Source organism: Charadrius vociferus, unplaced genomic scaffold, assembly GCF_000708025.1.
Source record: "Charadrius vociferus isolate BGI_N301 unplaced genomic scaffold, ASM70802v2 scaffold303, whole genome shotgun sequence".
Lineage (NCBI taxonomy): Eukaryota > Metazoa > Chordata > Aves > Charadriiformes > Charadriidae > Charadrius > Charadrius vociferus.
In genome coordinates, this window is record NW_009647756.1 from 2,296,039 (window position 1) to 2,321,295 (window position 25,257).

At 37.8% G+C, this 25,257-nt stretch overlaps 1 protein-coding gene across 5 annotated transcripts in view; it reads left to right on the top strand.

Moving 5' to 3' along the window:
- RBMS3 (RNA binding motif, single stranded interacting protein 3) overlaps positions 1-25,257 on the top strand; it is a 343,935-nt gene that overhangs the window by 238,737 nt on the left and 79,941 nt on the right. For 4 of the 5 annotated variants that reach the window (XM_009882163.1, XM_009882167.1, XM_009882165.1 and 1 more), the window contains exon 6: positions 22,130-22,236. In XM_009882163.1, coding sequence (XP_009880465.1) covers positions 22,130-22,236 — 107 coding nt within the window. Of the gene's footprint in view, positions 1-22,129; positions 22,279-25,257 lie in introns of all 5 variants that reach the window. The other variant, XM_009882166.1, reaches the window with a different exon arrangement.

A 25,257-nucleotide genomic window follows, 5' to 3' on the forward strand; every position in this document is an offset into this window, starting at 1 on the left:
ACAGAAGTATTGGTTTTGCCAGGTCTCTTAAAAAGTGGTTTGAAAAGGTGCTAACCTGTCAGTGAGAGAAGTAACTTGTTCAATGTTAAGGCTAAATACTGAATGCAGGAGGGTATAAGAAATTACTTGAACTGCGGATCACACAGCACACTCTTTTATTATGGACTGAGCTGTAAAGACTCTCTCTTACAGTTCATTTTGGCAGAGAGGTGAGTCTCCCCCATCTCCTCCCTCAGAAAGCCAGTGTGCAGATGAACACGCTGAGCATATTCTAGTATCACAAGTTATAATAAAATATGTGGTAACACAGCATGCTTGGCTTGAGGTTGGTAGTTTTTCAGCAATAAACATTATTTACTTTGTGCAGTGAACACAAAAACCTTGGACTGAGTCATAATGTACCGCTATGGTAATAATGATTGATTCACCAGATGTCGTACTGTAAGTAGTGCCTGTTACTGGTATCAGATCAATAAATACTGGATTAGCACACTTACAGAAGGTGGAGTAAACAGTAAGGAATATCCAAAGTTATTGTTACATATGCAAGTTTTCTCCATTTAAATAGAAAACCAAAAAATATTTAGCAGTTTGGCTTAAAATGCAAAAGACAAGAGCAGCTGATTTTTGAACTACTAACAGATAAAACAACACGTTAAATGTTTGGGCTTCAGAGAAATCTGGATGTAGCCCAGCCTCATCATTCTGTCACAGTTCCCAAATGCATTCTACAAGCAGAAGTAAACACCTGGGTAGAATTTCTTGGTGTTAATATCTTTGCAAATCTAGCAGTCGTGCTGCAGTGTGGTAAGATGTGTCAATTTAGAGGAGTTAACCAAAAAAGAGCAAGAAATGTTTATATGGGATATGTGTTATTTGCAATTCATTTATGTGCAAATGTGCTATTCAAAGGCTGTATGCATTTCTCATTATATTGTCTCTCTAATTTAGATTGCGTACTCGTTATGGCACAGATATTATCTTGGTATTTTCCAAGACAGTACGCACGCACTGCTACCACCACTTCTAGTAATAATGGAATAATCACCTACTGAGTCTTTTCATATTTTTGTGATTCTCACTCTACAGATGTGACACAAGTAGTAGTTGACTGTTGAGTCATTCTGAATGATGGTGGTGTTAGGAGGTATGAACGCAGTATTTAAGTCCTTGAACGTGTGTGCAATACTTTGCTTCTGTTGTTTCCAGAGAAAGACGGGGAATAGCAGATAGTTCTTTGTTCAAGTTTAAAGTTAGAGTTAGTTCCAAACTGCCGAAAAATGGAAAAAACATTTTGTGAAATGTTTCATAACTTAAAATGTTTTCTTTCATATCGTGGGTTAAAACACAATTTCAGTGTTTTCATATCCAAGAAACTCTAAAGCACAATATATGTGCTTTTACACAGTATATATGTATTTCACATAAAAGTCAAATGTTTTAATGAAAACACTGAGCATAACTAAAATAAACATCTTAGGTGAAAATGGTGAGAAAAAGGATTCACAAAGAAAGTGTCAACAGCACCACTGCTGAACTTCAGCTTCTTTGATCTAATTTTCATTTTGTCACTCAAAGCGGGAGAAGTTGGAGTCAAAGTTAGGTATCTCTAGACAAGGGCACACATTACAGAACTCAGAAAGAGTTGACAACTTCTAAAAGAAGTGCTGATTTTTTCACATTTAAAATTGAGAAGGAAACTTAAGTTGAAATAACAAAGAAAACTGAGAACAAGGACAGAAAATTTGAAAACAAGCAGAGAACTTGGAATCAGACAAAAGTACGGTATTTTATTTTATTCCAAAGTATTTGTTTTTCTGTCCAAAGTGATGTGATTTCATAGCATTTCAGTCCTGAATGTAAATTGGGAAAAAAAATCCTGCATTATGATCAAGCAATGAAACCTCATATATTTCAACGGTCCTGAACGTGAGTTTGAACTCTCTTTGCAAAGTCTCTATCTACTTCCAGAAAATTGACATGAGTTACATTATTTGTGCATAAAGAACAGTGCCAATTGTTGTCTTATGTTTCTGTTGTTTCTAGTTTCGTACTTCAGTGGTAAACGCTTTGTTCGTTGCTTATGGGGAACCTAATGCAATAGACTCCCTTGCGATCCAGTCATTCAAACCCATAATAATGGTGAGGGTAATGATAGGAGGTTCAGCCCAGTATGCCACAGTATTATGAGAATAAAATGATCTATTTATGCCTTTAGCAGTTTTTGTTGTTATCTTTGTGTTATTCTGTGAGTGGAATCATAGGGTTATTGAAACATGAAGATATTTTTAGTCAAGATTTTTATTTTTGATTTATTGAGTGCTGTTAGACTTCAGTCAACCAATTAGGTAGTCAAGAAATAAGTGTAGTGGAAAATAAGATGTCACCAAATATGGAGTCATTCAGTGCAATAGGGAAAACTGGATTGGTAGGAAATTGGATCAGAAGGAGATTACCCAGTGAGAGGTGATGTAAAATGTGCTAGTGCACAAGGTTGTAAGGATAAAGGACCATTTTGTTAACTTACCATGTGATAAAGTACTCAAGAGCCCAGAATCTTCAAATACCTCATTCAGGAGAACTGGAGGGGCGAGTCAGCAGAGGGTATTGACCTGAATGTTGTAATTTTTGGTTTTATGCTTGGAGTTTTGTGAAACATATGCATTTTCATGGTACTCCAAAAATGGGAATCTAGCTCTGCATATATGTTCTGGCTATATCTAAAATGGAGCATGCACATTTCAGAGAGCATGTGCTTTGGAAATGAGACAGCAAATATCCTAAACTATATTCTTGATTCCTTGCTTATTCTCAGTCCTGTATTTGCATCCTTACTAAACAAGGAGGAAAAAATTGAAATGGCAGCTATTTGAGATGAGGAATAGTGAAACTGTTGTACAAGTTACCTTACACACACTTTATTTTTGAAATACAAATTGTAAGCAAGCAGATGCCATTATGTAAATTCATTTTTCTAACAGTGATCTCAACCAAGTAGAGAAAATATAGTGAGAATTGTTTGGTGGATTTGCATAATTGCATGTCTGAAAGACTTAAGTGGTAATAACCATTGTTAAATTACTTTGTAATATGTTTTTTTTTCAAATTCAAACTAAAGTTTCAAGAATTACTAATTGAAGGGAATTAACTAGGCATGACTATTAAAAACAAACACAACCCATTCTCAATCTGATCTTAAAACGGAAATGGTATGATTTTCCTTGTTTAACTTTGCTGGCTTTTCACTTGTCAACCTTGCCTTATTTAGTTCCTGGGGCCAACGTCTGCATGTTCATATTGATCTCCTGAAAAGCCACATGAACTCTTATATGAATATCTGATGAGATCCAGCTTTCAGAAAATAATTTTTAGCAACGTGTTGTGATGGGATTGGAAATGAAGATTGCATTGTAGTGATTGTACAGCATGGTTGATATTAACAAACTGAATAAACCCATGGGACTCGCTCTTATAGACTGAGTGGGAACACTCTGCATCATGTGATAGTTGGGTGCATCTGAACGTATATTTTATTCAGTATGCCTCCTTCATTTTGAAGTGACTGAGAACACTGCAGAAAAACAGAAGGTAGGTTTAGAGGAAGGAGCCATGCATGGTGTCAGCCTGCCTGAATCATCTGTCAGACGCCTGGCACAGTAAATTGGAACACCCTCCCCTGGGGTGGACCCTATGTCATTTTCCTTTTTGTTTATTACAATAATGCAAGAGAGGCAAATACCGAGAATGTTTCTACTGGTGGGTCATTGAGATCCTTGTCATGAAAGTCCATTCATATAAATGAATGCAGTCCACTGCAAATGATAGTGTTCAGATAGGTCAGAAACCATAGCAATTGCATTATGTATGGAGAGGCCTTATGGACAAATAAATCTCCTGCACATCATATGCTAACAAAGGTAGCAGATGTTGGATTTGGAAAAGACAGGACCAAGAGGCAGAAGATTAATAATTGGAAAAAAAAAACAGCTGGATGAATTTTAAGCTACTTGAAAAGCACATTTGCAGCAGGATTTTCTTTTCTTTCTCATTTTTTTTCATGCAAAATCTCTTTCTGTCGGGACTTTCCTTTTTCTGAGTATAACTTGCTTCAGTACAGAACAGTCCACACAGACAGTAGAGAAGGAGAACTGTAGTCATCCCAGCGTGTGGCAAAATTTTGCTTTTTGAGAGCTGGATTCCTTCAGAACCTCAGATCACAAAGGCAGGAACTGTGTGAGTCCACATGAGTGCATGCAAAATGGGGGGAAATTATTCCATATCCTCTTACCAGCATTAATTATTTTTAAAAGATGACTGCCTAAAGGTAAAGCAGAAGGTGGCAAAAGTTGTGGAACAAAATGTGCCATGTTGAGATGGTCACTCTATATGGTTCTAAGTAATTATTCCAATCACGTAGCATAGGTTATGTATTTATGAAATATCCTGAGCAGACATGCCAATTGAGTTAAACCCATTAACGATGAATCTTGCAAGAATCTCTACAGCTTCCCATCACTCAATATCAGGCATTAAGATTGAATATAGGCATCAATGTAGAAGATTACAGTCTCTGTAGAACCGACACTGGAGAACGGAGACAGGCAAGTCATCATCAGGCACAGAATTCTTGTGCTCAGAATAATTGCCTATTTGCTCTGCATTCGAGCTCTATTCCTTGGGCTTAGATCTCCTGCACATCTAGTTAGAACTTGCAGAATTAATATCAGGTTTCCTGTCACCTCACTCATTAGTTTTGTCAGTGGAATTCAAGGAGGAAAGTCAAAAACATGTTTTTTAGAGGCTATTTCTTAAGAACTTCTCCTTTTTCTTTTTTGTTTAAATAGAAACCTGTCTGTTAGCGTGTCAGGTTATTTCTTTAGGCTACACTGGAAAAGACATCTGAATAAATTGCGATTTTACAATACAGGTATTGTTGCTTGAAGATCATTATTGCATTATCCTTCCTACCCACAGCCACACCTTCAAAAAAGAGAGACTTTAGAATGGAAAAAAATAGATTGAATAGCAGATTGGATGCATTCTCTTCAGACTTCTCTTTCAGAAGACTTCTTCTGTTCTGAGTCTTAGAGCATGGGAGCAATGCTTTGAATAATGTACCAATACAAAAACGTGCTTAATTTGTTTAATGTAATGCTAGGAAATCTCAGTGGGCCTTTGTGTAAAGAATGATGATGTACAGATGGCATATTGAGAATCTTCACTGGAAAAAAAATTTATGTCTTGTTCATAGTCATGTAGAATTCTGTCGAAGGGGAAAAAAAGGGAGCAATCATCCTGTAAACTTTAAGTAGTTTTCTTTAGAAAGCTGAATGGCATTTTCATGCATTTATGAATGGAGTCGCAGATGGACATGGAGTGCCATAAGACCAATAATCACATGGTCCCACTGATTTATACTGACTGAGGAAGACCAAAAAAAGCAGTTTAACTCTTCATGCAGAGGAAATTTGAGTAAACGAATACAATCCCAAAGATACACTCAGAACAATTGCTACTACAACCTGCTTTGTTCCAAAGAGTGTAAATGCTGTTATGGAAAATAAATTACTGGATTTTGTTTGTTACCGCCACTGAAATTAGTGAGCGTACTGGAATACTTACTCAGTACTTCCCTTAACACTGAGATTTGTTTCAGTGTTTTATGCACACTCATATGTGTCTCTCAATTTCTAGCCATTATTTCCTCTTCTGTGTTATAAAAATGTAAAGGATGTAATTTTCATTTCTTAATGATTAACTCCATGATCTGCCTAATCGTTAATTAGCTAATAAATCCTTTCAATAGAGTAACAATGCCAGCCAGTATTTGACAGAAAAATATGTTTTCTTATGCTGAACTGTCTCATTTTGTCCTCACGCAACTTTTTTCATATGGCAAATGTTTTTTAAAGGTTCTTATACACAAAATAATTATTAGTTTCCAACATACTTTTGGAACAGTCTTGAAGAGAGTGTGTGTGAAGCAGTTCAACATAAAAGAGAAAAGTTAAAAATAGGGGCTGATTTCGCTTCTCTGCTATCACTGATCTTGGCTTTGTTGTTGTTTTAAAATATCATTTTGTACATTATTAAAGCGAGGGAGCTTCAGATCATGCAAAAATTTTCTGAAAAATAGATTTTATATCAGAATTGGAAACAAAATGAAAAGTAATGAGGAAAGAAATTAGGTTAAAAGGCCGGAAAACCCATTAGAAACTGTATGTTTATGTATTATCTAGCAAATCAAATGTCAGGGGAAGACATTTGTGAAATAATTATCAATCATTTAAAACAAAAAGGAAGCAAACAACAGAAGCCTACATTTTTATATTTCAGGGGCTAAATCTGGGCTGCTAAATCCATCACTGAAGCAATTACATGACATTATTCTGATTTTAAAAGATGTTGAACAGTCACAGCTTCCCTTGTGGTCGCACTGTCAGCAGCTTTGCTGGAAAACTTCACTCCCCGAACATCGCTTTCTGTTCAGAGGTAGCAAATTGTTGTTGAAGTGAGAGGTTTCACTTCACAGAGAGGAGGCTATTGAAATTGCGTTCACCAGAGTTGTCAGAGCCATAATATCCAAGCTGAACAATGTTGAGGATGGATGTGGGCCTTGCCAACAGCAAACTTGGCTTTGCGAAAGAAGAATATTAATTGTAAAGCAGCACGGCAATAAATGCAGGGAAGAAAATGACCATTTTGTTTTCCCTTCAAGTTTCTCTTGTGCAGGCGTTCAGATTTGTGTGTGCTATTCTTTAAGGCCTCAGCGTCTTGAACTGTCTCTCTATTTGTGCCTAAGACTGTTCGACATAGGGATGTGGTAGGAAAATCCCAGAGGTTTGCAAAGATGGGTAAGTTTTGGATAATCAGCTGTACTTTGCTGTTCTTGAAATCAGGTGGCAAAACTTCTTGAAAGTAAACAGGGACAAGTCTATATTTAGCTAAATTAAATTTTATTAAGTACAGACTTCCTTCTGTCTGTCTTCACAATAGCATTGTCTTTGGCTTTATATGAAGATTCCAGGGACATGAGCACAATCTGTTAGGTGACATTGCCCTCTAGGGATACAGGACTGTGAGCCTGGAATAGCTAAATATTACAGTAAATAATACAGGTTTGTTTGAAGCTTTGGATAACTGGACTTTGTTCTGTATTTGATAACTTTCCACTGATACCTGGTAACATGCATATCTATAGATATGTGTATACATATGTTATGTGCAGAGACACAAACGCGCACAGAAAAATGTAAATATGTACACCTATAATGGCATCCAGTCCTTACTATCCTTACAAGCTCAATTTTCCTGAGCACTGTAGATCGACCTGTCTTCTGATGAAGCATTTTAGTGAGTTGATGGTGGCATTGCAAACTTGGATCGGTGAAAGAGATCTTCCCTGAAATAGAGTGAAGTGGGAAATGAGGCTGAGAAAATAGGGCATCTAGGCAGAGCTCTTTGAGAAGGGTTATCTTGTGAATAAATACTGCACAAGAACTCAGGAGATCTGTACTCAGTGACTGTGTGACACTGGACAACTTGCATTATCCCTGTGCTGCAGCTCATCTCTTTGTGAAACAAAGAAAATACTTCACTGCCTACTGGGAGAATGAATTTATTGGTGCTTGCGAGGTGTTTGCGAACAAAATCTGTGATAAGCACCATAAAAAACTCACCTTATTAAGTATACAAAAAGTGGCAGTGCAAGTTACCTTGAAGGAGCATGGCATGACACAGCTTGAGAACTACATAAGCATTCTCACACCGTAATCCTGCAACACTAGTACATGTTGCATAATGTAAATATGAATAGTTCAGTTAGTATGAGAAGACTCTCTTACAGCAGAATTATAAAGCAGGAATAAGAGGTATGGGATTAAACCTGGAATAACTCTGTGTTTATTTTATATGCTATGTAAACACAGTGAAAACCGATAATAAAAACAAGCTAGTTTGGTCCAAGCTGCCCATTTCAAGTAACTATTTTTCTTCTAGTATTGTAAAGCAAGTCTTCCTGGAGCAAACACGCAATACTATTCTGGCTTGGGACAAAGGCACCCTGAAAGCAGGAGCTTTTACCCAAATTCACATTCATCTTTGCTTATCCAGGGGAAAAAGCAGTCTGGTGCAAACAGGCTGGGCTGAGCCCTACATCACTGTGATTGCATCTGATGTCACATGTACTTGTATTTCTGTCCAGGAAATACATTCTGTCCAGCCTAGTTAAAAACCCTGTGCACATACCATGTAGCCAACCAGTAAGTTTCCAGGAAATCTTATATGACTCTGTTCCACTGAATGCACAATTTGATAGATGCACATTAATTATATGGCACACGTCCAAGTAGTGCAGTTCGTTGGGCACCTCAGACAGAGGTGGAGACAAGAAAATCTTACATTTTTCATCTCCTGCTCTACCAGCAAGTCCATGCTGGCCTATTCAATAAAGCTTCCTCCACCCTTGGCATGGAGTCTTAGTATCACTGGTTATCTTATCTTCAGTGTTGGAAGTTTGTCCTTCTCAATTCAGAGCTGAGTTTTAGAGCCTGAGGCTCTGTCCTCCCCACTGGTAACAGCCCAAGAAGTGGCAGTGTACTGCATTGGAATCACAGATGTGGGTTAACGGCAGCATTTTTAACTATCCTTTTAGGATCAACAATCATCTAGAATCCTGATGCGCAATAAAATCTAGGTTTCTGTTATTCCTCTCCTCAACACTGCTATTAAAGGTATAAATAATCCACTTCCTACCATGTTTTGGAGTTACAATCAAGTCTCATAAGTCAGTACAGTATTCTACTATTGTGTTAATCCTGTAGTGTTAATATTGATGTTAATGTGTTGTGGTTCATTACCTGGAGATTTTGTTTGTGTGCAGATCCTAGCTGAAGTATTCAGAGAACGTTTTAAAATTTGGGTAGTATTCATGCTTTTGTTACTCAGTCTTTACCTTACCTTCCATTTAAACTTCATCGTTCCTCTTCTGACCATCCTCAGGGCTGTGGGATTTTCCTTCCATCTCTGGATCTGTACCAGAAGATGTTCTAGAAAAGGTTTTTCTTTCTCTCCCTTTACTTCAGTCCATTTGTGTCTCACCTCTCGTAGCAGGAGAAGGCCATGAGGTCTGTGCTAGGCCTGCCACATTCCTCAAAGTAGAAGAGTTGTTGCCCTTTAATTCTTACTCTACTATGTTGTCTTCAAGTTTTATTAGCAACGTGGAGTAGACTTTGTTCTGTCTCCAGGGAAATACTACATTGTAAGCAATAAAGCTGGCAAGAAGAAAAACAAAAACAAAAAAAAAAAAAAAGAAAGAAAGGAAACTGAGAGCCAGATTAGCATCTCTGTTAGCAGCAGAGTGAAAAATGTGCTCACGTTTGCAATGGACTCTTATTAAGCTGGTGGAAATTGCAACCCAGAGGTCATACACTTAGTCACTGGCAACAGAATGTTGTCACTCCCTGCTGGCTGATTCATGAAATCATTTGCTCTGAAGAAAATTGCTGCTTCACATCACATGGAGACGGCTTTTCTCAGGCCAGACTCCGATAATGCTGTTTGGTTGTAATCATGCTTTGAATAGAGCTGCAGACAGAGTTGTTATGTTGGCGCGGCTGTGTCCATGTGCCTGCAAACCAAGGAAGGATCCCACCCAAATGGGGGACAAAACCTTAAAGAATGGTTGGATTTTGATGTCAGAGCCTGTTAGTTTCTCATAACGTAATTTATCTGGAAGAGAGGTCCTTGCTTTTTCATCTTTCGTGTAGTCATCTCTAATTTTATCTCCTGTGGCACACGAGTGTTGGATCATCTGTAGAGTTTTGAGATAAGCTTTAAAACTGACTTTGATAACAGAGCCCTGGTATTTCGTGTAGAGGAGACTCTATAGTCTTAGTTTCATTCATGTTTTGGTGTCATACAATTACTCCAACACCACTCTCAATGGGTTCCTCATAGTGCAACAGAACAGGTCTTCACTCTCTGTTTTCAGATAAGGCCACAATTTTTATAAACTTCTGACGTTTTGTTTGCTATAGGCAATGACACTTATCCCATCCGTTTGCTTTTTTCAGTTATAGTGCTTTCTTGATGCAATCTTTCTACTTGTGAAGGCCTCTGCTGTAATCCAGAAATGGACAAGGACATGAGTTGCATTTGCTCTTGTGTGAAACTAGAACATTTTCAAGGGCAGTTCAGAAGTATGCCTCTCCCTACTCTTCCTGTTTTTCCCTTTGTTTGCTTAAGGTGTTTTTCTTTGGCTATTTCTATACCTTTTTTTTTTCTTTTTCACCTATTCTTCCTTGTTGTGCTTGGCTTGCTCCTGTTCTTATTACTCCAGTATTTTTAACTGAAAGAGTACAGGATTGATTTTTACTTTTCCAAGCTTAGCATTGAAATGACATTGCTTTTGTGATTTTTGGACCTATGGCAAAGCAGGATCTGCATGACCTTCATACAACCTCTGAGACACGTATTACACAGAGTTAAAGAAGATTAGGCTATCACTCAGTCTCTAATATGTAAGTTTGCTTCCTTCTCTACCCTCAGCTGAGAGCTCTGCACTTGAAAATTTCAGAAGGGTTTAGTGTTATCTATTTAATATTCTAGGATATTGTCCTAGATGGTAATAAAGGATTTTTAAGCTGCAAGGGTTAGAATTTTCCTTATGTCATAACACATTAGATTTAGTGTTGGTATCATCAACACATTTTGAAAAGAGCTAAGAAGTATGAGTAAGATCTTCCATTGTCTTGGGAAAAGATTATAATTTCACTTTTTTGTCTTTTCTGTGGATAAAGTATTGTCATGAATAGGTGATTTACTGGAAAATTCCCAGTGAAACCACTGGGCAATTTTCTGTCATGGAAATCACAGGTATAATTGTGCCTTGAAGGCAGAGACTTACTTTAAGCTGATGCAAAGCCTCCATGTCCTGGCAGGAGCTCCAGGTGGTGGTATGCTTCAAGGGCTGTTGCCTTCTTGCCCTTCAAGGAAATGGAGTCACTGAGCAATTTTTTTTCCCAAGGCCCTTTCTTCTTTTGCTTTCCTGGCACATACATGCCATTGCCACATTTGCTTCCTACCTGCAGGTGCTTGGTGAGGGGAGCAGTGATGTTCACTTCAGTAGCACCCAGGAAAGCCTGTCTTGCAGACCTCGGGGCTTGGAAGTTGCCGTGAGGAGCAGCTGATGTGCTGAATTGGAGCTGTGGGGGGTTTTGATGTGTCCTGTGGTGCTGTGCAGCCGGTGGTCCAAGTTCTGAGCTGTGCTCGCCCCTTCTGCTGGGGACAAAAAGAGAAGGGGTATCAGTGTCCTTACTTATTGTCCTTACTTATACTGAAGTATTCCCTCCCTCCCTTTGGGGCTGTTTGTAGAAGATGGTAGAGCACGCAGTAAGGTTTTGTGGTACACAGTAATTATCCTGTCCAAGGTGTTTAGCGTGATTTGGATATTCTCTTCCACAGCAAAATGAACTCCTGCCTTTAAGAATCAGTCAGTCACCGTCTCGTAAATGCTTTCTGTTGTGTAACCTATACCCAACCACGGTTCTGACACAGTCAGGGGCAAATCCACTTTTTAAAGGTATTCCTGCATTTAAGTGAGGAAGCTGGTGATGCTGTATATTAGCTTGTAGTAAACTCCCTCATTTTAGGGCATAGACATCATGTCTTCCAGTGAATGCAGAAGAATAAAACGAAAGAATGGCAATAACAATAAAAAGAATTTTCCCTTCAGCTTTTCCTTCTTTCTCACGGTAGTGGCAAAATTATATTGCTCAGCTATGTTTTAGATTATAAGTGATTAGAGTTTTTGCTGCTGCACCCAGTAGTCATTGTTGGAATGTGTGTTAATTAGAACTGATTTAAATAAAAGGATTTTCATTAGGCAGTCTGAGAAAAAAAAATCTGAATATTTTTAAACTGTTGAACAGATTGATAGCTGGTTAAAAATTTGGTTTATTTTTTCATTTACACAGGAATATTTCATGCATCCACACTAATCAGTGCTTCTGGGAATATGCTGCTTCACCAAGAAGGTCATGTTACTGCTTTGACCATGCACAGGGTATCTTTACCCAAACCAAATCTTTTTTACTATTGTAAGAATTTGCTACTGCGACTTTTTAACAGGCTATGAGTAGAGCTGCAAATAATGTTAGCATTATATATACATACGGCCATTTTTTTATTGCAGTGACCATTCACAAAGACGCAACAGTTGTGTCTTTCCCCACAATCGGTAAACAAAATATAGTATATAAACATGTACGCCTGAATTAAATAAGCTAATGGTCATAACTAAAGCGTTTCTTCCTCATGCAGTTTAACACTGTGTTGCATAAGCTCTTCTGGACATTAATGGCATACATATGTTGGAGTGTGAGCAGCGAATGCCAAGACTCAACCTTAATTAGTCAAAAATAAATGTCTGTGTACAGCAATTATCATTATGCTGGTGGAAAGAAATCATTGTATTGACATACGACATTTGGCCAGGTTTCCTTGTTTATATTGAAAACATATGCTTGAAGAGAATTTTCTTTTTTCCGTAGTGTTAGGTCTAGCAGTGTCACACAGACAAGGAATGATGTGATGGTAACGGTCTGGTTTATCTAAATAAATACTAAATAAAAAGTAATAAACAATTAATTAAATTAAATTTAAAATAAATAAATTCAATAGTAAATAATAAAGAAATACTTAAACAGCTACATGAAGTAACCTTGTATTAGCAGAGCCAGAATTAATTCTTTGCACTGCATAAACTCCAATCATTTTGTCTCTGGACTGTCAGTGCAAGTAAGTTTTTCTTAGTGGGGTAATAGCAAAGTCTCTGTGATCAATAACATTAGTTTATGAGAATAGTAAAAATAGATTTTATAGCAGAAATGCAGAGCTATTGTTTTGAGAAGCAGCTTCGGATAAAAGCTTTGCATTTGCTCTTTTCTCCTGAGACTGCTAAAGAGAACACTAAAAAGTAAAATGGGTGACCACAGAAGCAAGTAGGGTCACCCATTACCAGGGATTCATTTTATTTCCATTAGAGGAGAACTAGAAAGCGTCTCACACTATTTGCACCTGATTTTCCATTATAAATTACGGTACATGAGATCATTTAAAAATCGCTGAGCCTTTCAGATGAAGCGGACTCTGTTGCTGTTCCTTAATAATTGAACAGTAAGAAATACAAGATCTCCATTTTCATCCAAACAAAATAACTTCTTGAGATTATGGGAGAGGGCAAAAAGGTATATGAAGTACAATCTTCCTAAAAGCTCATAGGGCAGTCTCAGAGGGGATTTAAAGAGTGGCTTTGGGTTCACATTTAGAGGATGAGTTTTTTTCAGTCAAAAATCTTTTACCTGCAGATTGGATTCCTGGGACCACACACAGCCAGTGTACGTTGGTACAGAAGCAATCAAGTGGTACACCAGTATGAAGTAAATGCACTAAAGTCAGGGTGGTACCTGTTTAAAAACATGATACGACTCAGACCTGTCCTCTAGTTCACTGCTGCTACGTATGAATTTTCAGCTTTAATGCTTATCTGGGATGAGAGGCAACACTTTGAGACAGCAGAACCTCGCTCTGTATTTTTGCTGAAAACGGTTCCTGATGACAGGCTAGGGGGTTGTCTTGACTTTCTTTACATGGTGTATGAAGGGATTGCAGCTGTAAGTTTAAAGCCCCAGGAAAACAGTAGCGCCTGTAATTTTTGAGTAGTGGCACTGAAAAAGAAAATGCTGGGAGAAAAAAAGTTTGTAAGAGAGATTTCAGTGGAACTGCTGTTGTATTTGCTTCCAGTTCAAGTTATAGGCTAGGAACCTGTGCTAAAACCCATTAAGGGTATTTGAAGTATTGTCATCAGTCTCACTGGATCTTCGGATCTTGGGTTGGATGCTATTCACTGATCCTTCTTAGTTCCTTGTCAGACAGGGTAGAAGCATGTGCCTGTGTGGCAAGTCACGGTCTAGGAATTCAAAATGAAAAACAGTAAAATGTTTTAAAATGCTTTCCAGATTTATTTTTTTTTTAAGTTTGGCATTTTTTTCATATCACTTGGAGGAATCAACTCCTGCCCAAATGTGTAGTCTAATAAGCCTCTGCAGCAGTAATTGTACAAGAAGTCAATGTCATAAAAATGGTAAAAGCAACCCCTCTTCTTTTTAAATCATACAATTCAGTATTCCAGATAGTAATTAGCATTTGCAAAATCTATACAAAAGCATAAAAAATATATTTTTTGTTGTTCTTTGAAAACTGTTCACACTTGTCAGCTATTGTCAACGGGGAGAAACTCTTGATAGGGGACCATTGCATTATCATATCTTTATTCTACTAATTACTTGCATAGTTTTCAGAAAGGCTACATAGGCTCTTCTTTTTTCTTGCTTAGTTACTCTGGCATGAGAGAAATACAGGGGAGCTGTGGCGCATAAGTTGCATACAAAAATTCTTCAAACATGGAAAGGTGGGTTGCTTTTAAGATTGCTGATTGAGCAAGTGTGGGGCTTTGCTTATTTAACAACAACAAAAAATATTTATATCTACTTGATTCAATATGTGTTTATCTCACAGATAATATGTGAAGTGCTTTGAATAACTTGTAACTCCTCTTCAAAATATGATACTGTCTCAATTTTTCGGTACATGGCTCTTCCAGTGAGGCAGGAATCCAAGGGAGTCTATCAAAGTGTTTTTTGCAGGAGGTATTAACCCAGCCAAATTCTATGTTTTGTGATTAGAATTGGCACATTAAAACAATGTGCCCCAAATTTTAGTTGGTTATGGGTCCTGTCCAAAAGTCACAGGTCTGAGCAATGGTGCGTGAAATGATTTCTGCAAACTGCTGCACACACTTAGTTGGTTTAATTGCATGGTCGTTCTATAAGAGGGCTTCCTTTTTTGCTGTAAAGACTCTTGGAGAAATTTTAAAACTGCAAAACAAATCAGTCCTCAAAAACCCCACTTCCTTTTCAGCCAGTAGTTTAAGGTTGTGAAGAGTTGTCATAGCACTGGGCTCAAAGGATGAACATGAATATGAAATACCAGCTCACTGGCCTGGTATTTTCTGGCTTTACGCTGGGGACCTCCAATGGGGCAGAATGTCGCTGTATCATCAAGTTTGAGGGAGCTGTTTTCTCTGGCAAAACTCATGGGCCCAACTCTGCTCTTGCTCGCTGTTAACCTCAAATTTAAATTAGGCTTCAGTAGAGTGGCTTTGGATTCACTGAGAATCTCTATCTAACTTCCGTGAGCTCTGATGCAGGCCTTTTGTTTAAAATAAAGGCAGAATCCAACATTAAAGTGCAGTGTACTATTTAATTAGTTATTAGTTAATAAAGTTAATTAATGAACCCCATAATTCTGATCTGGATTGGCTCCTCATCCATTCACGTTCTCCAGTGGAGACCAGCACTAGAGTTGGTTGGAAAATGGAGATTGTTAAAATTAAAATATGCCATCGTTTTACAACATTTCAGCACTGTTTTAATACTGCGTTTCAGCTTTGCTATTTTGATTGATTTTATTTAAGTTTCAATACCATATTGAAGCATCTGTTTCTATACATTATCTCCATAAAATAATTTAATGCATTCTAACAGTTTCTCCTTATCAGCAACATTGGAATGGAGCATTTTAGTAGGCCTCAATCAGGCACTCTCCATCTGCTTTTCTACTGGAAATTTAAAAATGAAAACAGTTTTTTAAACAAAAAAAACCTGTAAAAGGAATGTTGCAGTTTCTCATAGAAAGGACACTCCAGCTTCTGATCTGCTCTAACAAATCTTTATAGGGGATTCTGCAACAATACTATTATTAAAAACTATAACCTTTTAATGTAGTTTGGAGTGTTTGCATCAATTGTGACAAGACCTGGACCACACTTCACAGTTGGCATGCTGTTTCTCCAACGCATGCATACAGTTAGCTGTACTACCTGCTCCAAGTAATTTCTGTTTCACAGAATAGAAACATTAACTTTATGTTTGACACACTATTTCTCCTCTGGGATTTATTTTCCTTTTCTAATATATTCTTGTTCTTTAGAAATAATTATTATACAAAAAGATGAAAGGATTGCTTCCCATTTCTTAAGACAAAGAGGTGAACTAGAGATAATTACTTAAGCTACAATGCAGTTTATCAAAAGTAAATCACTTTTTTTTTTTCTTGCTAACCAAACAGATGTTTGCTTTTTAATTGTTGCTTTGGGGTACTTTTCTGTTATGTAAAGCTCTTTCCCCAATTTCTATAATTATATTTCGAAAGTGGTATGTTATAGAAATGAAAATGCAGTGTTAACTCATTCTTGTGCTTTCATAATCAGCTGTACAAGTCCACTGAATATCATGTAGTTAAATTTAACTGTAAACCTGCTGGACAAATATTCTGTATATTGCTTGACAGGTGTAGAAGCACCAGCTCTTGCAAAAACACTGAGCAGCAAGGAATCATTTGAACATGTAATAGAGCGCTTTCATTATACTTCTATGTGTATATGTTAGAGTCAGTCCTGTGACATTGCATCCAGTATTGTGGACTTGTGAGACAAAATCTGTTACTCCACAAAATTATCAACTCTGCCCTTCAACAAGTCAAACACTCCATGTGGGGTAGGATGATGTGTTTATTTGCTTCATCACTTGCAGTTTCCTTACTCAGCTAACACTTTGTCCTTGTGTGTCCTTTTGTCCTTTGTGTCACGTACCATCTTTTGTAATTCTTCATCTTCCTTTTCCAAGAGCAGAATAGTGATAGTTGTGTTTTCTAATCTTCCTTGAAGTTTGAACTTTGTTTATTTGTGACCTTGGGATGAGTTAGTACTGTGTGACAAAACTTTCCTAGAAGCCAGTGGACTCAACTAGGGCAGAGCCGCTCTATTGATGGGGTCCTGAAACTTTTGCAATTTTAAAGCTTACTACAGCAAAATTAATTTTTTAAAGAAACTCTGCAGGTTCTGTAAAGACCATAGTCCTGCTGGGTACATCTGTTTAAGCCCAGGTGTAGAATCAGAAATTTAACTTTCTCTGTCCTGCCTTGCTTCTAGATCTTTTGTGTCTCTTATGTCTCCCTCTAAAATACCGTATGAGTAAACAGGTCTGCTTATGAAGTGGCTTTGATGTTACTGTAGGATGAGGTTTTTCTTAAAGACTAAAATCAATTGATCTGTGGCAGACAAAGGCATTGGTTCCTGCATGGATGTTTCAATCAGATATTCATATATGAAAATGTTATCAAAATACTTACAATTTGGAAGGGAGCTAAGAAGAAAAATAGTTATCAAAGCTTGATCAGTTTGGATGCTTGGTGTAATTGTGAACTCAATTATTGCTCTGCTCCGGTTTTTATGGCAGAGGAGGATTTGCCAAGGCTGAAAAATAAATTAATCCAACTTTCTCATAAAAACATACTTTGAAAAAGATCATTGACTGTGCACTGACCATTCATTGATATACCAATGACTTTCTCATCAGTTTTCTTCACATTAACAAAATGAAGGTGTTTAAAGACCCACATGAATGTTCACAACGCACTTGTTGCTAGGCTGTCTACTGGAAATGTTACTGTCATTTTTGCACAGGATGAGAAGAAGAGATTAAACTCTTCCTGCCATGCTGAAAAATATTCTGTCTTCAAAAATATTCATAGTCAAAGCAGTTAGATACATAAATATGTTCTTGTTACTACTTTTTTATATACATAATTCTTGCCATTGCTGGACAGATGATGCTATATGACTATGAATCGGAAATGTGGAGGACAAGCTTTTCTAAGTAACTCTTAACATAGAAAAAGTTTCAGGGCACCTGAAATAATGAAAAAGATTCACTGAATGCAAATGACAGCTTTCATCTTCCTTTATGAAGCACATGCTCATGAATATATACATTTTTGCATATGTAGAAGCTCAAGTGTATCTGCCTTCCGATGAATGAAAGAATAAGGAAATTATCTATTCAGAATTAGTTAGAGGTTTGCTTTTTTTGTTGAATTCTCCGATTTAATTGAAGTAGCTTTCCTGAGATGGAACATTTCTAAGAGGCTGCCAGATTCGAGAAGGGGGCACTGTTATCCCCATCTCATTCCACCTAAAGGCTTTGTCCTATTATAAATACCAGTGTTGCTTTTGGTGATATAAGCCTTTTGGCAGTTCAGTGCTGTGTGTCTGCACAGTCGTCCGTCTAAAGTAGCAGAGCATGAGAAGCTGATCTCCTAAGGGAACTCCAACAATATCGACAGGCTTGATTGACATAAAACTAGTCTCTCTCTTTCACCTCCACTGAACTCTTAGAGTAAATTCAGGGCCTGATTGAAGAGAGATAGGGCTTTAGCCATTGACTTCCATGGGAACAGAATTTGAACACTAGCAACTACTGCCCTCTCCTAAAGCAGCCCTGAATATCTTGGCAAATGCTGTTTAGAAGCACTATCAATTTGATCCTGCTTCCTTCTCAGGACTGAAAGCCAAGTTCAGGGCTATTTATGTCTTATTAACTAGAGCAGGGTTTGGATGGGAACCACAGCAAGCATTGAAAAATGGGTTATGGCTTAATGAACCTTGTTCAGGTTAAGACTGTTATTTATTCTTGATATTTCTGTTTGTTACTGTCAGGTAGAAGTCAAAGAAAGAGCAGTGCCTTCTATCTTGAAGAGTTTATCAGGATGGAATAGCCTGAAGTTTGTCTCAAGTGAATCAATTCTCACTTTTCTGACAAGAAAATACCAACAGTAGATTTTCCAGTTATGCGTCAAAATACCACACATGCTCAAAAATCTGACGATGTCAAGAACCATATAAAAAGATGAGCTTATCGGTTCAAAATATGAACATCTACACATATCCAAATCATGTTTTCTATTAAGTCAGCAGTATAAAAGGTGAGAGAAGAGGCAGGAATACAGGCATTTGTTTTCAGTCAGTGTGTTCATACAGTGGAAAAGGAGAAAAGTAAAAATTTAGCGCACAAATTGAAGAGTATCTGTCTGGCATGGGAGACAGCAAAAGCAGAACAAGTTTAAAAGATTCCCCTTTTCCTTTTTCCCTTACTGAAGTATTTGGGGGTAAAATATCCCAATTTTGCTGCAATCCTTTGATATTATTCACGTAACGTTGATATTGTTTGAATGGTTCCTAAATATTTTCTTTCTGAATTGCTAGCCATATTACCTAATAGTAATTTTTTTCTTTCCTGAAATAAATTTATTATTTTTAAAGCACTTTTGACATTTCCTAGATGCATTAGAAAAGAATTCTCCTTGGAAATAAGTTTGCTGATGTAGTGGAATACGATATGCTCTTTCTGGTATCTTCTGTTGTTATGTATTTGATTAGTAAGAGTGATGATACTAATGTCAAATATTCATGTGCATCTGATCTTACAAAGCCTAAGAGAACCTTTCTTACGAGGGATTTCAAGAGGACTGAAGTAAACCAGAGATTTGAGTTCTTCTGTTTACTTAGAGCAACATGTTTGAACTCCTAAGACTCTGTTACACTCTACCTTATGTCCTGTAAGAAGAAAGATTATTAATTTGATTTCTTTATAGTTTGAGGTTGGTTACCATAGTTGTTTCCAGATGTAAACTATTAAGACCTAGACCACTTCAGAGCCAGTAAGATAATTTTCTGTCTTGCTGAATACAGTATGCTACGGGCCTGTGGGTTTTTTTAAAACAAAAAACACCAAGCCAAAATCATCTTATCTGGACTCTGTCTTCCTGTTAGAACATTTTTTTTAATCTTTTTGCTTATGTTAAAGTTGATCAACACAGATCGACGTTTCCCCCAGAATCCCCGTCAGTTTGTTGTAGAGGAATATAACCCTCCCGTGCAGAAAGTTGCCTGTGAAGGGCATGGTGCTGTTGTCCTTTTCCATCTTCTTCCCTACCTCCTGAAAGGCCTGTACAAGGTCTTTCACTTTTTTTCTAGATAGGTAATGTTGTTTGGCAGTTCTTTTCAATCTCACTCAACTTTAGGAAGCCCCAAGTTAACAAATAAGAGGTTGTCAGATGGTAATGTTGGATATTGGGAAGTCCAGAAAAGCAACAGCTTCCTCTTTGTGGTTGGCTAATATAGAGAGAGGATATGTAGTAAACCATATGACTTCCTAGCTTGCTCAACCACATCATAGTATATGGGCTAATACCGTGTGTGTACATTAGCAGATGATCATGGCACGTGTAAATATCCAACGTGCAGGTTGGTTTTGCATGCTCCTCCTAATGGTATCGAATGTTGCTTGATAGTTGTTCAGTGCTTAAAACAAAAAGCTTTTGAAGCTTCAGATGTGACGTTTAATAGGTCTTTCTCTAATGCTGGCTTAGCACCTGCTCCTCCCTCACCATCACATCAAAGTGAATTGTAAGTAACCGCTCTGAAATCATGCAGCATCGCGCTGTGGAGTAAAACTGGTGAAAGTGCAGGGCAGTCAGCCCTGTAAAATCTCTCCATCTGCAGAAAGAATCTCCACAGCCACCTGGATGCTTTTAAACCTTCATTATTTTAAATTTAAAATGGTTGGCTGAGCATTGCTTCTACCAAAACCTGATACAATAATCGAAGTCAGAGGTGGGGAAGGACCTCTGGGGTCACACAGTCGAGCTTTCTGCCAATAATGGATTGTTCCCTGCAGTTCAGTTTCTAGTGACCTTGGAAATTACTAGCCTGGTAAAATGGTAATGAAAAACCAAAGCTGTTAAAGCTTCAGAAGTAGCCAAAGTGATGCTGTCCCAATGAGAAATTGTGTTTTTGATGTGAGATTCTCTGTGTGCATCGCTCCTTGGTTGCAGTTTGGAAGTAGTCACAGTTTTGAAGTGGTCACAGTTTTAATATGTGCTTTCTGACGCATTTTGAGCTGGCTGTAGCTAAGAGGTAGGGGGAAGTGAACTTGTTTTAATATTAGATGAACTTATCTCACCCTTTAACCAAACCGTAATTTTTATTACAAATAAATAAGTCATCAACTTGACTAACCCCCTCACTGCAATATTTCCTTCATGTCCCTGCACTTTTATTCTGTCAACATTTCTAGCTTCCCAGAAACAGGAATCAAGGAGAGAAAAAAAACAGGTTTCTTGCCTTTTCCCATCAAAACCCATGGTTAATTAACTACAGCATCTGCTTTGCATGCTTGGGAACCCAAAAATTCCTGAAAAAATTCAGATGTGACACATCATTTTTAGATTTCTTTCAACCAAGTCAATACTGGTTTACTCACCTGTTGGCAATAAAGGACGGTCTTGACATACACCTAATGAAGTGGGTAGAATTTGGCCCCTCTTTTTTAAAAGGAGGCAGCAAAAGCAAGCTCCCGCTGGCAAGCTAATTACAGTTTTGGCTGAAAAGTATTTTAGGAGGCTGTTAAAAGCTGGGTAGATGGGAAAAGATCCCAAGACACAAAGTTCCCTTCCTGTTGTACCCGTTTGATGTGTGGTAATTCCTTCACTAGGGGGCCCTATTGTGAGCTGCCTTTTGGGGTGTGCAGCTCTCTCAATGTCCTTTCTTGCCGGGGCTCCGGCCCCCCGACTATTGTATTTGCACACACCAGATCTCAGTTGGAGAGGAAAGGGGTTTTCTCAGCTGCCAACTTGCTTAAAAGAGGAGTTAAGAGGAAAAGAAAGCTAATTGGACTATGCTTGGCAGAAGTCTCTATTTTATTCTGTTTATTCAGATTTTTAAAGGATTGGGTGCCGAGAAACAGAAAAATAGTGAGAACACTTATTCCTTAAAGAGATTCTTGCAAAGTTTTTTACAGTAAAAGCAGAAAGCTGCTTTAGTAAAGCAATGTTTATCCTTGCACTAACGCTGGTCATGAATACGTGTCTAACTTAGCTGGAACTAATGCCTGACTCTACTATTCCACTACAGCAACTTAACATTCTGCGTAGGCTGATTATTTTTTCAACAATATTTGCTAAATTCTTTTAAGGGCTGCCAGTATATATTTTTTGAAGCTTAGTTAGTAAGAACAGCTGCCAGTGGAGTCAAGGCTAAAAGAGGCAAAAAATATCTGCAGAAGGCAAGATTTTACTTCAAAAGATCAGTATTACAAAGCACTACTGTTGCTGGTATAATCACTTTCTTTGGGGGGGATGCTAATATAGACTGGGTTTCTTGTCTTCACAGCCCCCACTGAGCCTTTGCTGTGCAAATTTGCTGATGGAGGGCAAAAGAAGCGCCAGAATCAAAGCAAATACACACAGAATGGAAGGCCGTGGCCCAGAGAAGGAGAGGTAAGTGCCACGCGGCAATTATTTTCCCGGGGTTTGGCAGAAGTCAGCTGCAGACCTGGAGGTCTACCTTGCAGGGCTGCGAAGAAATCAGATTGCACACAAAGTACAATAGTTTCACACAGAAAAAGGTGTATAAACAGAGGGGAGAGGGAGGCTTATAATAATGCGCGGAGTGTAAAGTTACAGGAAAAGAGAATTTCAGAGCTTGGTGTGGAACCGTGCGCAGCCTTGTCCCACTGCAAGAGCTCTGTCTGCAGCCAGACCCGAGCCCGGTATTCTCTTAATGGTGTGCCATCAGCACCCGTGATGTACTTTTTATAAACCCCAAATCAATTTACACTTCAGCAAGTCAACAATATTTTTTCCTCCATACAGTTATCCTGCTGATAAAACATCATCGGGGAATAGGTGGGTTGTTACAAAAGGGAAAGATGCACTTGCACATCCAAATATATAGTCCATGTAAAAGTTTTCCAAAAGCTTATCTGAGCTGGGCTTTTCCCTCTGTCCAAGACAAAACAGTTTACAGTAACCTCAGTTCCATCATGTGTACAAAGTTTAAAAAAAAAACCAAAACACAGTTGCTTTGTACTCAGCTGCAAATAGTCTGTTACTGGAGTTTCCTTTCTATGTACTTGTACATGAAGTGACTCCAAATGTGGGTGAAGCAAGAAAGGAATTTGTTTGACTCTTCAAGAGTTTATTTACTCTTCTTGAATGTTATTGTAGGATAAAGACACTGGAATAAATGAGGTAGATCTGGTCATAGTACCTTCTTATGCATGATTATAGCTATGAAGGCTGAAGGCCTTACAAGTATTTCTATCCTAAACACCTATTCTTTGTGTTTGTGATTTAGACTTCAAGGAAAAGAAAAGTATGTTGCTCAGTTGTGACCCACTAGAATAGGAGCTTTGGGTTTCTTCTTTTTGGGTTTTTGGGTTTTTTTGGTCGCTTTTGTTATATTCACTTCAGTTGTACAAAGCAAATAAACTAGAAAACTATTTGGTTTTTCTAAGTTACGTGTTTCTAGAGAGTTTCTGCTTTTTTGTAACTACTTTATTTTGCTCACTGATACTTTTAGGACCATTAGCTCATGACATATATACACTAGCACAATTGATGAGCTCCTAAAGCAAACAGAAAGGCTTCTTGAAAGCATAAAAATTTCTCCCTACAGCAAGGTGGTTATTGCACACCGTTGCTGCAGCAATTCTCCAAAATATTTTTAGCTTTGTGGGCTGAAAGTGCCAGTGTGGCAGCCACATTGGCTACGAGAGATTGCAGACATCTCCAAAGGTTCATTGCAGTCTCTTATGTCGTATGTCTCCAAAAATGGAGATGTCTTCTTAGGAGCCATTATGGTGTGTCCTGTTAAGGATCTACTGAGGAACAAGTGCCCAAGAAGTACTACAAGTGGTAGACCCTGGTACAGAGCTTGAAAAACAAAGGTCTGTATAGGAGACAATAATAAGACTTCAACAAGGTCAACAATCCATATTTTGGAGACCTCTAAATCCCTGTTTAAATAGCAAATGCCATCATAGCTATTATCTCCACTGTTCTTTAATTCCTTCGTTTCAAATCAATAAACAAGAGAATATAAAGTTAAAGCCAACAAGCCACCATTATGCCTGTGGCCTCAGGGCATCAGCTTGTTACATCGTAAGTAGTACATTTGCTGCTAGTGGAGTGGCTCATATTAAGCACGGTGATATCCCTGTGACCTAGAGGCAGGGTGTGGTCGGTGTGTTTATAGCATCAACATTTAAAAAATAATTTTCAGTGCTGGGAGACATCATTCCTTATTGTTGTTTGCAGTCAACTACAGAGCTGTTGTCATGGTATAATCTGCAAACGCGGAAAGATTGTAAAGATAGAAACTCAGGAATATTTCAGGCTTGAAATGTGCTCTGTTTTTTTTATTTTATTATTATTTTCTTAGATTTTCTCTGTTTACTAACATCTGGTTAATACCTGGCTGCACATTGGATATTAGACAAGAATGCATATTCTCTTTTAGGGTCACTCATTTATTGGATTTCTTCCCCACCGTTGTTAATTTTCTTATTTCCAATATAAATCCTTCTGTGCAATTACTCTTCTATTTTATATGCAATAAGGTTTTTCTAACTCTTTGTCCTTTAATGATCTTACTCTAACCACGATGTACCATTCAGTTGTTCTCTGTGTAGCAGCACTTCGGTAATCTTCCTACAATTACTCCTGTCAACTTTAATTTCTTTAAAAAAGAACAAGCAGTGAGTAGTGAAAAATAATTGATATATGACAAGTGTCATAGTTCCGATTACAAATGGGATCTGGAAATATTCCCCAAACCTCTGCTTTTTCTTGGTTTCTTCCCCAAACAAAAGTGTTAAAATAGTATCCAGGAGATAAGTCCCTCTGTATTTCCACCCTGGCCAAATCCTGCGGTATCTAGACCAAGATGTATTTGCCTATTGTTCAGATAAGCCTTTGCATTCTTGAATACTTATGTGAAGGACATTTCTAAAACTTCTGAGGTTTATACAGCATTAACACTGAGCGTGTGTGAGGATTATTGCTTGGAAGGAAAGACCCCAGAGAAATGGCACTAAGAGTTCTGTCAGTGGCCTCAAATTTGAGTATGTGAAGCAGAGACAGACAGCTGTGCCCGATACTCTGCTGAAGGGGGGAGGTTTTACCTCTCTGGCCATGCTGTTCTCAGAGGTTTTGCTGTCTTTTATGGAGAGCTTCCGGGGAATTTTATAAGTATATTTTATATAAATTTTGTATTTTTTTTTTAAAGTTTTCAGGCCATACTGCACAATGTAATAGAAAATCTTATTCCTATTATACATTTTTGTAGATTACTTCATAACCGTATAGAAATACTTTAGTTGGCTGTTAAATGGACTTACCTTTTAAAGTCAAGTCTTTAGGAATACACTGAATTTCTCTAGGGCTTTTCAGGGTTTTATTTTGGTACTTGGTTACTTGACCAGTTGTAACCAGGGAAGAATGCCTGACCTTGAATAG